Source organism: Penaeus japonicus, unplaced genomic scaffold, assembly GCF_977035675.1.
Source record: "Penaeus japonicus unplaced genomic scaffold, GWHDUDI00000001_assembly GWHDUDI00000017, whole genome shotgun sequence".
NCBI classification, from domain to species: Eukaryota; Metazoa; Arthropoda; class Malacostraca; order Decapoda; family Penaeidae; genus Penaeus; species Penaeus japonicus.
Window position 1 is genome coordinate 24,346,943 of NW_028234419.1, and position 11,839 is coordinate 24,358,781.

Consider the following 11,839-nt stretch of genomic DNA (forward strand, 5'->3'; position numbering starts at 1 on the left):
TTTACTCAATTCTGCTATAGAATGATATATCATTCGTAGAAAATTGGTTGTGTAATGTGTCATGCGCATTGTGCTCTTCCTCTCCTTACGTAAAGTTGTAAACAGAAAGCCATGGCCGGTGTCCTCATACGAAGGAATTTTCGCCTTTTTTACCCCACTGCAATCAAATACAGGCCTAAGACGACCTATGTCGTGTTGTAAGGAAGAGTTTATTGGTTCATCTGAGAGTAGATGTGTATTATTATCATTATCATTGTGTAGAGAAGGGAGATAAGTAAGGTTCAGATGAGGGTGTTTCTTGCTCTTGTTATATCACTTCCATGCAATATTTCTCTATATATCAGTGACTGTATTCAATTCAAGAATCATATTTTTTATGTATACTTAAGGCATAACATAGTCAAGTCATAATCAAAGCTAACACCAAAGTTAATACCCGCAGTCGGTAACCACACCTCTATCCTTTGGAAATGAAATAGGTATCAGGAATGAATAAATACCAAGGAGTAAAAAGTATTAGGTTGGTTGTGTTGAACAGGATTATTTTCACCAGGAAATCATTCAGATATTTCATCAAGTTTATATTATTTTGATGGATACCAACACACTCATCCTCATGAATATTCAATCTTTCTCTCACTAAGCCATAAAATTCACCATTAACAGGCTTCCAGAAACTCCAGTAGACACTGCCGAGGACAATGCCCTCCTCCGCACAGATGACCTGCCACAGTTTGAGCAACTCACTCCAGATAAATGCTGGACAGGCATTGGGAAGCTGGCACTGGAGTATGAGTCTGGAGTTTGGGCAGTGGAGGAAAAGGCCAAGAGTGAGTAGAATTTATTTTATTTGTGTATTTCATATGTAAACCATTGTAGAGACTAGTTACTCATTTATTTCTTAAATGTATTATTATTTTACATTTGTGTGTTAGTCAGAGAGTAAATGAGTGAGAATGTATGTGTGTGTGTGTCTGTCTGTCTGTATTTGAGAGAGAGAGTGAGAGTGAAAGAGTGTGAGGGTATAAGAGTATGAGAGTATAAGAGTGTGAGATTGTAAGAGTGTAAGAGTGTAGGAGTGTAAGAGTGAGTGAGAGAGAGAGAGTGAGAATGTGTGAGTGAGTGAGAGTGAGAGAGAGAGAGAGTGTCAGTGAGAGTGAGAGTGAGTGAGGGATAGATATAGAGACATATTGATAATTATTACTTTTGTTTACTTTCACCAGAAATGAAGGAACCTAAAACATTCAAGAACATAGTAGAAGAGTTAGACAAACTTGAGTCTCCTCTTAATACGGCATGGAGCACAGTGAAGACTTTGTACACAGTCAAGAATAATGAGATGAACACCAATACTTACCTGAAGATTCACGAACGAGCGCGAAAGGCCAGAGTGCACAAGTTTCAGAGTCTCCCTATCTATGAGGCTTGTAAGGTGAGCTAGATTTTTTTTCTTCTTCTCTCTCTCTTTTTATTGATATCACATTTTGTTACTGACATATATATTGTTTAATTTACAAGTTTCTCACCCTCTGCTACTCATATGTAGTAGGTGTAATCTGAAATTCCCTCCTTACACCATGGCTTATATTTATTTGCACAATGTAGCTCCCACTGGTTAGCTAACAAGTGTATGCAGTGACTGAGTGTACGATCTCTTCCGGTGTGATGTCGCACTGCGCCTATATAAGTTTCAATGAGGTGATAATCAGAGGGTTTTGTATTTGTTTACATTGTTTCCACAAGTGAATAAAAATAGGACTATACAAATGGAACTCCTATGATAATGTGCACATGCAATGATGTAAAACATATGTTTTGAGGGAGAGATCTTGATGTTGTAGAACGTCAGTCAGAAGGAGTGAAATATTACGCTGTTGTGGTAACACGCCAACCAGCACGCATGGGTCATTTAGGCCCCAATAGTAAGGGAAGGCACTAAATCAGAATAATTGCAGGTTAATATATGAATTAATTACATTGATATATGCCACAAATGTACCCTAGTACCACCATATATCTGTCTCCTGTAAAAGAAAGGGCCATTTTATCTACATAATTTGTAACCCAATGACCAACCTAACCTAATCTAATTTTGAAGTTAATCCTAGCAAAGGTCGGGCATACCCTCCCCCCTCCTTTCATATCACTTCGTGCCACTTACCTTGGAATTTTTTATTTTGGTTTGTATACATAGAGCTTGGACTGGTTCCTTATATAGTGATACACCTGCTGAATACATTGTCTTTGTGTATCTCATATTGCATGTGTATACCCTTCACAAGAACCAATACCACACACACACACACACACACACACACACACACACACACACACACACACACACACACACACACACACACACACACACACACACACACACACACACACACACACACACACACACACACACACACACACACACACACACACACACCACACACACACCACACACACACACACACACACACACACACACACACACACACACACACACACACACACACACACACACACACACACACACACACACATACACACACACACACAACACAAACACACACAACACACGCACACACACACACAACACACATACACACATACACACACACACACACACACACACACACACACACACACACACACACACACACACACACACACACACACACACACACACACACGTGTCTTCACGATACAACAACTGTCTCAAAACTTGCTCGGAAAGTCAAACTCATAGATTCACTTACAATAAGAAACATGAAAGCACTATGATTGACCAGTTGAATCTAGGGGTAGCTCTCATTGGCTGTCGTCTATAGAAGGACTAAACATCCTGAAATTGTTTTTCTGATTGATGCACATCAGGTAAAACAAAAAGATATCAGTTGATTGTTTACTAGTGCAGGTCAAAGAACTTTATCTGTTCCATGCCCCCCACCCCCCTTCTACTATTTAAGCCCAGATCGTAGGGTATACTTTCTTACTTCTAAAGATTTAACCTTGGCAGTAATCAAGCATTGTTGTTATGTATATTTTTTCTCCAATCCACAGGACATATATGTAAATGACACAAATCTAGACGAGGCGCAGCGACGTGTTGTGCGCAAATTTCTGCTTGAGGCCCGGCTGAATGGGATTGAATTACCTACTGAGAAGACCCCCTTATTTGCAGAGACACTCAAGAAACTAGAAGATCAAAAAAATGAATTTAGGAAGAAAGTGGCCGTGAGTGTGAATTGAATATGTAGTCTGTTTTGATTGTAAGTGGAATAGGATCTTAGAGTGGAGTTAGATTTTTTTTTGTATATTGATGCTGTAAATTCATTTTGTGGAAATATTGTTTAGTACTCCTTTCATGTATATATTTATTAATGTTTTTAGTGACATCCTCTTTTTAATTATAGTCATCCAACTTTTTGTCATGTCCTTTTTATGTCTTTCTATTTCTCCTTTTCTCTTACTTTCTGCATATACTTATCCTTCTTCTGTATTTCCCAATCCTCTCTTGCAGCCGGTACATCTATTTTCATTATTTTCATCATATCCACATTTATTACTACAGCATTACCTCCCTCCTCCATGTTTATAGTTTTTTTCCAATCTTTTCCTACTCTTAGGAGTCGACAAATAGGTTCTCATATAGGATACACGATCCCAGCATTGTCAAAGAATTCCCAGTGGATCTAATGAAGAATATGGCAGTTAACAGGTGAGTCAGCTGAATGCTTACTGTCAGTAGTGCTAGGTAATTGATTTATAGCCTTTTCATACAAAAACTTACAATTTTGAAGTCCTTTATAATGAAAATTTCAATATGATTATTTCATTCCCAGGTCAAGATGTCATCAGGGACCCTGGGACATTGTTCTCCATCCCCACGTTTATGACAGCTTTTTGGAATACTGCCCAGTGACTGAACTGCGACGCAATACATACAGGGCATTCAACATGAGGGCCTCAAACCACATTAGTAAAGATGTAAACAATAGCCTTCATCTGGAAGAAATTCGGTCTTTAAGGTATTCATAGGCTGTTGGCTCTGCTTTTCTTCTGTTTAACTTCATGCAACTGATCCTCTCAGTACCAATTTTATAGAAGAGATGTTTAGTATTTCAAAAGTCATTTCAAGATGTAACAAATAGTTTGTATAGTGATCCTAATCATATAAATGCATTTTGCTGTGTGAAGCAGAGGAGAAGATTTTGGAAATTATTCTCATTTTGCAAAAGTTATTGCTGAATATTGGGTTGTATTGCCTGCAATTAAACATTTATTATATGTAATTCACAAAATGGGAAAAGGCACACCTCTTGCTAAATATTGTACATTTTTACACTTTTTTATTCTCTTTCTAATAATGCCTTCTACCCCAAGGAGCGAACAAGCTAAGCTTCTAGGGTATGAAAACTTTGCTCAGATGTCCATGGAGACCAAGATGGCAGGAAGTGTAGAGAATGTAATGTCGATGATTACCAGCTTGTTAGCTAAAGGTGAGAGATTTTGCAGTTTATTTCATGAAGATTTATTGTCCTATAGGTTATTGGTACATAGTACATGTTGATAATTACCTCAGAGTATAAAATATTGTAGCAGGAACATGAATGAATTCAAAAGTTATGTGTCATGTATGACTTCCCTACCATGTATTCAGATTAAGTTAGATATGTTAAGACCGCATACAAGTATGAGTAGTATTTTTTTTCTATTTTCATTATTTTGTTTTTATCCAATGGAATTGACACCAAGTAGAAAAAAGGAGGCTTGAAGAACAAAATTGATCTTATTTCACAGCAAGGAAAGCTCAGAACAAAGAGATGGAGAGTCTACAAGAGTTTGCCGAGGAGAGAGGCTTTGAAGGGAAATTGGATGCGTGGGATGTCCCATACTGGAGAAGGAAGCACAAACGTTCCGTATACAAGTATGTACTTATTCCCTTCCCCCTAAAAGGAAATAGTGGAACATGCATAATTTCAATAACATAGCCTAAATTTACAATTTTGTATCAAAAGATAGATGACAGAATTATCTTTAGGTTTATTGATTTTTTTTTTTTTTTTCTTAATTGATTTGTCTTCTGTCCCATCAGCTTTGATGAGACTCAGCTCCAGGAGTACTTCCCTTTCGAGCATGTGCTGGTCAAGCTATTGGAGATAAGCTCAGAGCTCTTCGGCATATCGTTTGAAGAAGTCCCAAGTGGAGAGGTTTCTACTTGGCATCCTGACGTTCGCTTCTTCCACGTCACGGATGCCAATGGGGAATACCTCTCATCCTTTTACCTTGACCCTTATTCCAGGTAGGTCTTTTGAATAAAATTTTATTTTATGTACCAGATTGTTTATAATTTCTTTTTTTATCAAATTTCAAAGTACAATATATTTGGTCTGGATGTCATGTGATTAGATGTTTTTTTTTTTATTATGATGAGGATTATTATTATTATTATTATTATTACTGCATATTTTGTTATATTATTACTGTCATCTGCATCATCATTTTTAGTTCTTTTATTGTTATTAAAGCAACTGCAATTTTACATATTTATTGCAGACCTGGTGAGAAGCTTTACACTCGCATTGGTTCTGCATGGATGTTAGGTTGTCGCAGTCGATCAGAGGTTGCAGGGACTTCACCTATTGCAAACTTGGTGTTCAACTTCAATCCTCCTGCCTCTGAAGACCAGCCAGTGTTACTTACCTTCAGTGATGTTAATTTGCTGTTCCAAAAGGTAATGTATTTGCAGAAGAATTTTGAAGTTAATGGAGTTTTTTAATTCACAGTTTGAGTCCTACTTTGTATACATATCATGCACTCATATCACAAAACATCCCAGTGACATTTCTGTTTATTCTTTCTTTCTTTCAGTTTGGACATGCTCTCCAGCACCTGCTCACTAAAGTTCCCTACAGTGAGGCATCAGGGTTAACTAACATTGAATGGGATGCTGTAGAGGTGTGCTCTAATTTCATGCAAAATTGGTGAGTTTCTGTGACATCTTTGATAGTAGAGAGAAGGAAGGAATTATAGTTTTATTCAATGTGATTATTATCTACAACATTGTCTTTCAATGTCATTCACTATCATCATAAAAAAAATTCATGCCCTCAGTCTTTAAATCTGGCAAATGAGAACCCCCAAAATAAACTTTTTCTGTTCCTTACAGGTTGTACCAGCCAGAAGTTCTGGAACGTGTAAGCTGCCACTATGACTCAGGGCTGCCATTGAGTGGGTCGAGCATAAAGGATGTCATAGCCAGTCGTAACCACATGGCAGGTTTTGACATATGCTCAGAGTTGTATGTTGCCCATCTTGATATCCAGCTACATTCTTGGTAAGGATGCCCTTTGTAACTTTATATGACATCATAATCTTTACAATTTTTTTTTTCTTTTCTTTTACTGTTTGAAATTGCTTTGGTTACTTTCATAATTTACATTGCCGCTATTTTTAATGCTATCAGTTTTACTTATCTTTACTGATGATATTATGTCACACTACTTTTGCCAGTGTTATGTATATTATCATTTCCTCCACACTAATCCTCCATGCAAATTTTCCACCACACAGCAAAGACTTCTGGCTTGATGTAAGTCGTGAATTGTGGGACACTTACCGACCTTTCGTATTGGATAAGTACGATGCTCATCCCTGCTCCAACACCACCATCATGGCTGACGTCTGGGCTGCTGCCTATTACTCGCACATTTGGTCACGCATGGTAGCGGCAGATGCTTTCCAGGCATTCAAGGAGTCAAGTGAAGATCATGAGGTTATTGGAAAGAGGTGAGGATTTTAAGGAATTAAATTGATGGTTTGGAATGGATTATAATTGTTGGCAGGATTTTTTAAAAATTTCCTTCTTTTCTAGTAGGGTGACAGATTTCTGCTTCCCTGCACAAACAATTGTTGTTTCTTAAGTGCTTTATTTCTATACTACTGTAATTGTTTAGTTACCATTTATGGACTTCAGCACACACACACACAAAAGAAATATAATTTTCTCATTAATTCCAGGTTCCGGGACACCTTCTTGGCCCTGGGAGGCGGTTGTCATCCTGGTGAAGTTTTCCGCAGGTTTAGAGGTCGTGACCCTTCCCCTGATGCCCTTCAGGTCCTCTCAGGATTAGTTAGACACAAAGGTGCTGTCTCAACTTAGGAAGAAATTGTCAGAAAGATTGATTTAATATGAGTTTTAAAGTATGAGTCATGCAACAGCAAATTTTGTGTTCCTTGGTCTGATTATGTGTATGTTCTAATGTTGGCAGGATAGTATGATCAATTGAAAACAGTCGGGTACATATATGTCACAGAAGTCATGCTTACCGAATGTATTAAGTTTCCCAGGTTGCACCTCTGAACTGGATTTTAAATTTGTCAGTAACATCTTTTTGGCAACAGAAATGAAGCGGAAATATTCAAATGACCTAGTGTTAAATTTTTCCAATTAGATTTCAGTGTGTATTAGAGCTTTTGGACTTGTACATATGATGTAAACTATAAGATGATCTAATCTTTCTACATGGTTTTTGTCTGTATTATTTTGTAAATAAATTTACAGTTAAGTAAATAAAAATAGTTATTGAAGAGTAACAATTTTTACCCCAGTATATGTCAGTAAGGCAGAAGCATACTGTCATTTATCATCTTGATTCTTTTTTATTCAAGGATGATGAAATGTAGTGTCAAAATCTTTGATTTTCAGTAAACTTAGCTGTCTAAGTAATGAATGGTCTGTCTGTGCTTTAACCCAGTCACGATGGGGGCATTCCAGCCTTGCATGTTACAATGCCGGGGTTCTCGAACGCATAGGTCAAAATCAGTTAAATAAACGACGCTGCATGGCGTCATCCAGCGAACGGGCCTTGAATGCACGGTACCGAAGTGTACCACCCGTCCAGAGAGGGTTAATATTATATGATTTTTTCCATTTTTATTTTATCACTGCAAAGGGTGTCTTTTTTTCTGATTTGCAAATTTACATTCCTCCTTAGTCGAGGATTGAGCATTAGATTTGAAATGGTTCAAAAATTCTCTATCATTAGACTCAAACACCAATATAGATTAACATCGTACAATTATGATCAAGGATATAAAAGTAAAATCATTTGATTTTTTTTTTTAATCTAGATGTATATACATGTTAACAATTTTGAATTATACATTCTCTATTTTCTGCAGTCAATTTCATTCATACACATGCTAAGCCAACACAAAAAATGTAATCAACCATACAAAGAATTTTGTTAAATTGTAACTGAACAAATTAACTAGTAAGTATTTTTCCAAATAGTTGGAAAAATTTTGCGCACTTGAAAAGTCTTGTGGCAGGCTCGCATATTAGATACAAAACTGATAACAGATAAATTCTTAACAGAAAAAAAAAAATACCATTAATACATTCCATTACAAAGACAAACATTTTTTTTATTATATCAGCACTGGAAAGAGATGACAATCTTTAATTTCTACATTCTTGAAAAAATAAATCAGTTGTCTTTAACCACCCCAACCTGAGCTGATCTAATACACCTAGAGTGTAATGTCCATCCTATGCGAATAGTGTGGGCAACTGTGCCAGGTTGCTTGTCAGGCAGGGGCAGCTCAAACATGGCCTCTTGCTGTGACGGGTCAAATTTTTCTCCAATTACTGGCTTGATCTGTTCCAGTCCATGTCGCCGGAACACCTGTGATTGGTGAGAGAAAGGAGAGATAAAGCTTTCTGAAATACAATCTACCTTATATAAAACAGCCTATCTGTTATGACAAATATTGAGAATATTCATTAATGAGAATTAATATTTTCAACAGCTTAATTTCAATTCATTTTCATCACACTTTTTTAACATCCCAGTAAAATATTACAACTTTATCGTTCTTGGGCACTGCACTTCAGTTCAACTCACTCTGGTTTAACCCCTAAAGGACATGAGTACTAAATTTAGTCACACCCCACGAGAAGACGTGTGTAACCAGCACTAATATTCCACAGGAAGCCAGAAAAGGATTGTTTTAAGAAATAATAATGTAGATTTAGACAACTCGCCTTCTTGTGCAGGTAAAATTAGAGCAGACAGAACAGACTGTATAGTGCATTTTTGTGTCAAATCGTTAGAGGGTGCATCCTTTCGGGGGTTAAACTTCCTTTGATCCCATTTTTTTTTATATTCTTTTTCTCCTGTCTAAAGCACCTCTGCCCTTTTCCCTGTCAACTATGCAAATACTCACAGACAGTAGCTGCGTCTCTGTCATGACAAGGCCATCATAGAGGCTCTTCAGTTCAGGACTTCCCTTTTGTACTTGTTCTTCTGTGACGCTTTCTATTGCTTTACGGAACACGTCTGATACCTGGGAAGTAGAAAAATATAATAAGGGAAGTGAAACTTTATGGAATACTTACAGATAATTAAGCACAGGTTTATGAGCTATTTCATTCCCTATTGTAAGGTCATCTAAAAAAAACAAAAAAACTAGAAGATGTACGGCGAATATCACTGAAACTCAACTTAAAAATAAAACTTAGTTATTCTCTTGTTCATGACTTCAACAAATGAAAATTAATGGAAAAGCTTACCTCTAAGAGATCTTTACAAAATCCCTGAATACCAAACTGCTTTGCGTCCACTATCTGCTTTTCTAATCTGAGCCGCACATTTTCTCGATCCGCTAAGGTCCGCTGATATTTATCCTAGGAATTAGATAGAATAAGAATATAAAAATTATGAAAATGGCACATGTACTGAAATGGAGCATGATAATATTACATAAATACATAAGGTAACAAACTGAAGTCCTTGCCATGCAAAAAGAGAAAAATCCTTTAATACATCAAAGAAAATAACAATATTACTTATTTCCAGGATATCACTGCTATTGGGTCCTTTAACATTCTTTTGACATCTTTCTCTTCTCAAATAGGAATCATTTAGATTGATCATAAGTCTAGACAAACCCCTTACATTAAAATAAACCTTTACTAAAATATAAATCAAGATAAAAAATCCTTTATAACTTACCTGGAGATCAGCAACCTTTTCAGTTAAAGTTTCATTTTCTTTAGTTAGAGTTGCAATCTGTTCCTGCAGCTGTTTCTCCCCTTCAGATGCTTCTGTTGTCTCCTCCGCTGTTGCAGAGAACTGCCGTGGGTTTCTAGTCACCCATCTGTAAAAAAAGAAATTTATATAAATGATCACTTCAACTGAATTTCTAATAAGTCTGTATGTCTGATTTTACTAGTGTATATAATACTTTGATATGTAAGCATATATTTTGATACATATATATCCTTTGATTCATAAAGTACCAACTTCTAAGCTGTCAGGGCTAAACTAGATTTATAGTGTGTTACCACAAACTCTTTATTACTATTTTTTTCATAGGCGTTTAAAAAAATAATCAACATTTAGTGGGTCTCATAAGATATCTTAGGGAAGGCTATTTCTCCCATTGTATCTATGGAAACTATGTGTAGTTTCACATCACTTTTAGTTTCCATATCCCATTCTTAATCTAATAATTAATTACATCATAGAGAGCGTTACTGTATATTTAAAACCTTGATGCATAACAGACTATTTTGCAGATCCTCTTTACACTTTAGTGTATCTTACCCTTACACATGATATATATTCTTTCATTAAAGATCATTTTTTATCTAGATTTCTTGAGTATGAGAAGTCTTTTGCCAGAAAAATAGGTATTGGCACAGAGTTTGGATTAAATATAAAACTATGCACATATTACAATAGTTTTTGAGATACGGCAAAGATTGTGAGATTATCTGGCAACTCATAAAAGAAGAGGAGATGAAACAAGACTAGCTCACTTATATTTACTCATACTAAAATAATAGGGAGGCTATGTCTTCTGGGGTGACTGAAAAGAGAAGGAAATATCAACCTTCTGCAACAGGCATTTTATCCTTCAGTTGTGCAAATAGGACATCATACCAAATGCTAATTGGTATCACTTTGCTCATATATAATCTCATAAGTCTAGAAAATAATAGAAAACACAAAACATAAAATGCCCAGCCCAGAATGAACAGCTCAAGATGTGGCTTGTCCTGGTAGGGTTAATAATGATAAGGTGAAATCAAAGGTATAGTTCTGTAGACTTAGTGAACATACAGATGTTAGCAATGAAATTCTATGGTTACCCCTTCAGAACTCAGGTAACTTCTATTACCTATATCCTACACAAAACACAGTAAATGAGTTGATTATGTTAGAACTGATAAATAACTTTACCTGCTAGGAATTTAGGATTTATGGATTATTGAAACTAGGTAATTATTAATTTGAAGCCAATGCATAAGGTTGCTTTACTCTAATCTGGATGAAGTAAGATGTACGAAAAAGTAATAAAACAACTTAAGAAGCGTATAACTTGATGTGTTACGTGTGTGTTATGAGGAGGATGAAGATGTACGGATTATGAAATACACAAATCTACCTTCTTTTTCCCGTGGTTCAAATCCAAAGTTAATTTCACTTGGTCAGTCAAACAGCAAAAACAATAAAACAACAATCAGTTACATGAAACACGACGTATTTCTTCACCTCAACCCCCTAGCAAATCACGTCGTCTGCAGTGTGACATCGCGCCTCACAATCACCTCATTATCAAGTATTCCCGTACATAAAACTACTTAATCTTTATCCAGAACTTAACATCACAACACCAAAAAGTAATAAATCTTTACCCGAGGGATGTAGTTTGCCTCAAGAAGCAGGAATGTTTCAAAATGTTTCTCAGAGGAAGGTTTCTCACGCTCATACTAGCCATTGTGGTCCCTTATGGTACAACTACAAACACACGCAACCCGTTCTCGCGGTCCCGGATC

General features: G+C 36.4%; 2 protein-coding genes across 2 annotated transcripts; one reads left to right on the plus strand and one right to left on the minus strand.

Annotated features, from left to right (window-relative positions):
• Positions 1-38: 38 nt before the first annotated feature.
• Positions 39-7,581, plus strand: LOC122267381 (uncharacterized). Its single transcript, XM_043037425.2, has 14 exons — positions 39-197; positions 667-830; positions 1,224-1,432; positions 3,052-3,225; positions 3,618-3,709; positions 3,834-4,019; positions 4,375-4,490; positions 4,792-4,918; positions 5,087-5,293; positions 5,548-5,725; positions 5,863-5,975; positions 6,161-6,328; positions 6,565-6,780; positions 7,012-7,581. Exons 1-14 carry the CDS (start codon positions 112-114, stop codon positions 7,151-7,153), a joined length of 2,178 nt encoding a protein of 725 aa, XP_042893359.2. The 5' UTR covers positions 39-111; the 3' UTR covers positions 7,154-7,581.
• A 662-nt stretch (positions 7,582-8,243) lies between these two features.
• On the minus strand, positions 8,244-11,839 carry Roe1 (grpE protein homolog, mitochondrial Roe1). Its single transcript, XM_043037447.2, has 5 exons — positions 11,699-11,839; positions 10,011-10,155; positions 9,569-9,682; positions 9,223-9,342; positions 8,244-8,681 (listed from the first exon to the last, which is right to left on the minus strand). Exons 1-5 carry the CDS (start codon positions 11,779-11,781, stop codon positions 8,484-8,486), a joined length of 660 nt encoding a protein of 219 aa, XP_042893381.1. The 5' UTR covers positions 11,782-11,839; the 3' UTR covers positions 8,244-8,483.

Excerpts from the sequence above, each read along its gene's own strand:
- Roe1 (XM_043037447.2), bottom strand. The coding sequence starts at position 11,781 with ATGGCTAGTATGAGCGTGAGAAACCTTCCTCTGAGAAACATTTTGAAA. Across the intron at positions 10,156-11,698 it reads AGGCAAACTACATCCCTCGG|ATGGGTGACTAGAAACCCAC; the intron begins GTAAAGATTTAT and ends CTTTTTTTACAG. Across the intron at positions 9,683-10,010 it reads AAAAGGTTGCTGATCTCCAG|GATAAATATCAGCGGACCTT; the intron begins GTAAGTTATAAA and ends TCTAATTCCTAG.
- LOC122267381 (XM_043037425.2), top strand. The coding sequence starts at position 112 with ATGGCCGGTGTCCTCATACGAAGGAATTTTCGCCTTTTTTACCCCACT. Across the intron at positions 3,710-3,833 it reads AAGAATATGGCAGTTAACAG|GTCAAGATGTCATCAGGGAC; the intron begins GTGAGTCAGCTG and ends TTTCATTCCCAG. Across the intron at positions 4,919-5,086 it reads CACAAACGTTCCGTATACAA|CTTTGATGAGACTCAGCTCC; the intron begins GTATGTACTTAT and ends CTGTCCCATCAG.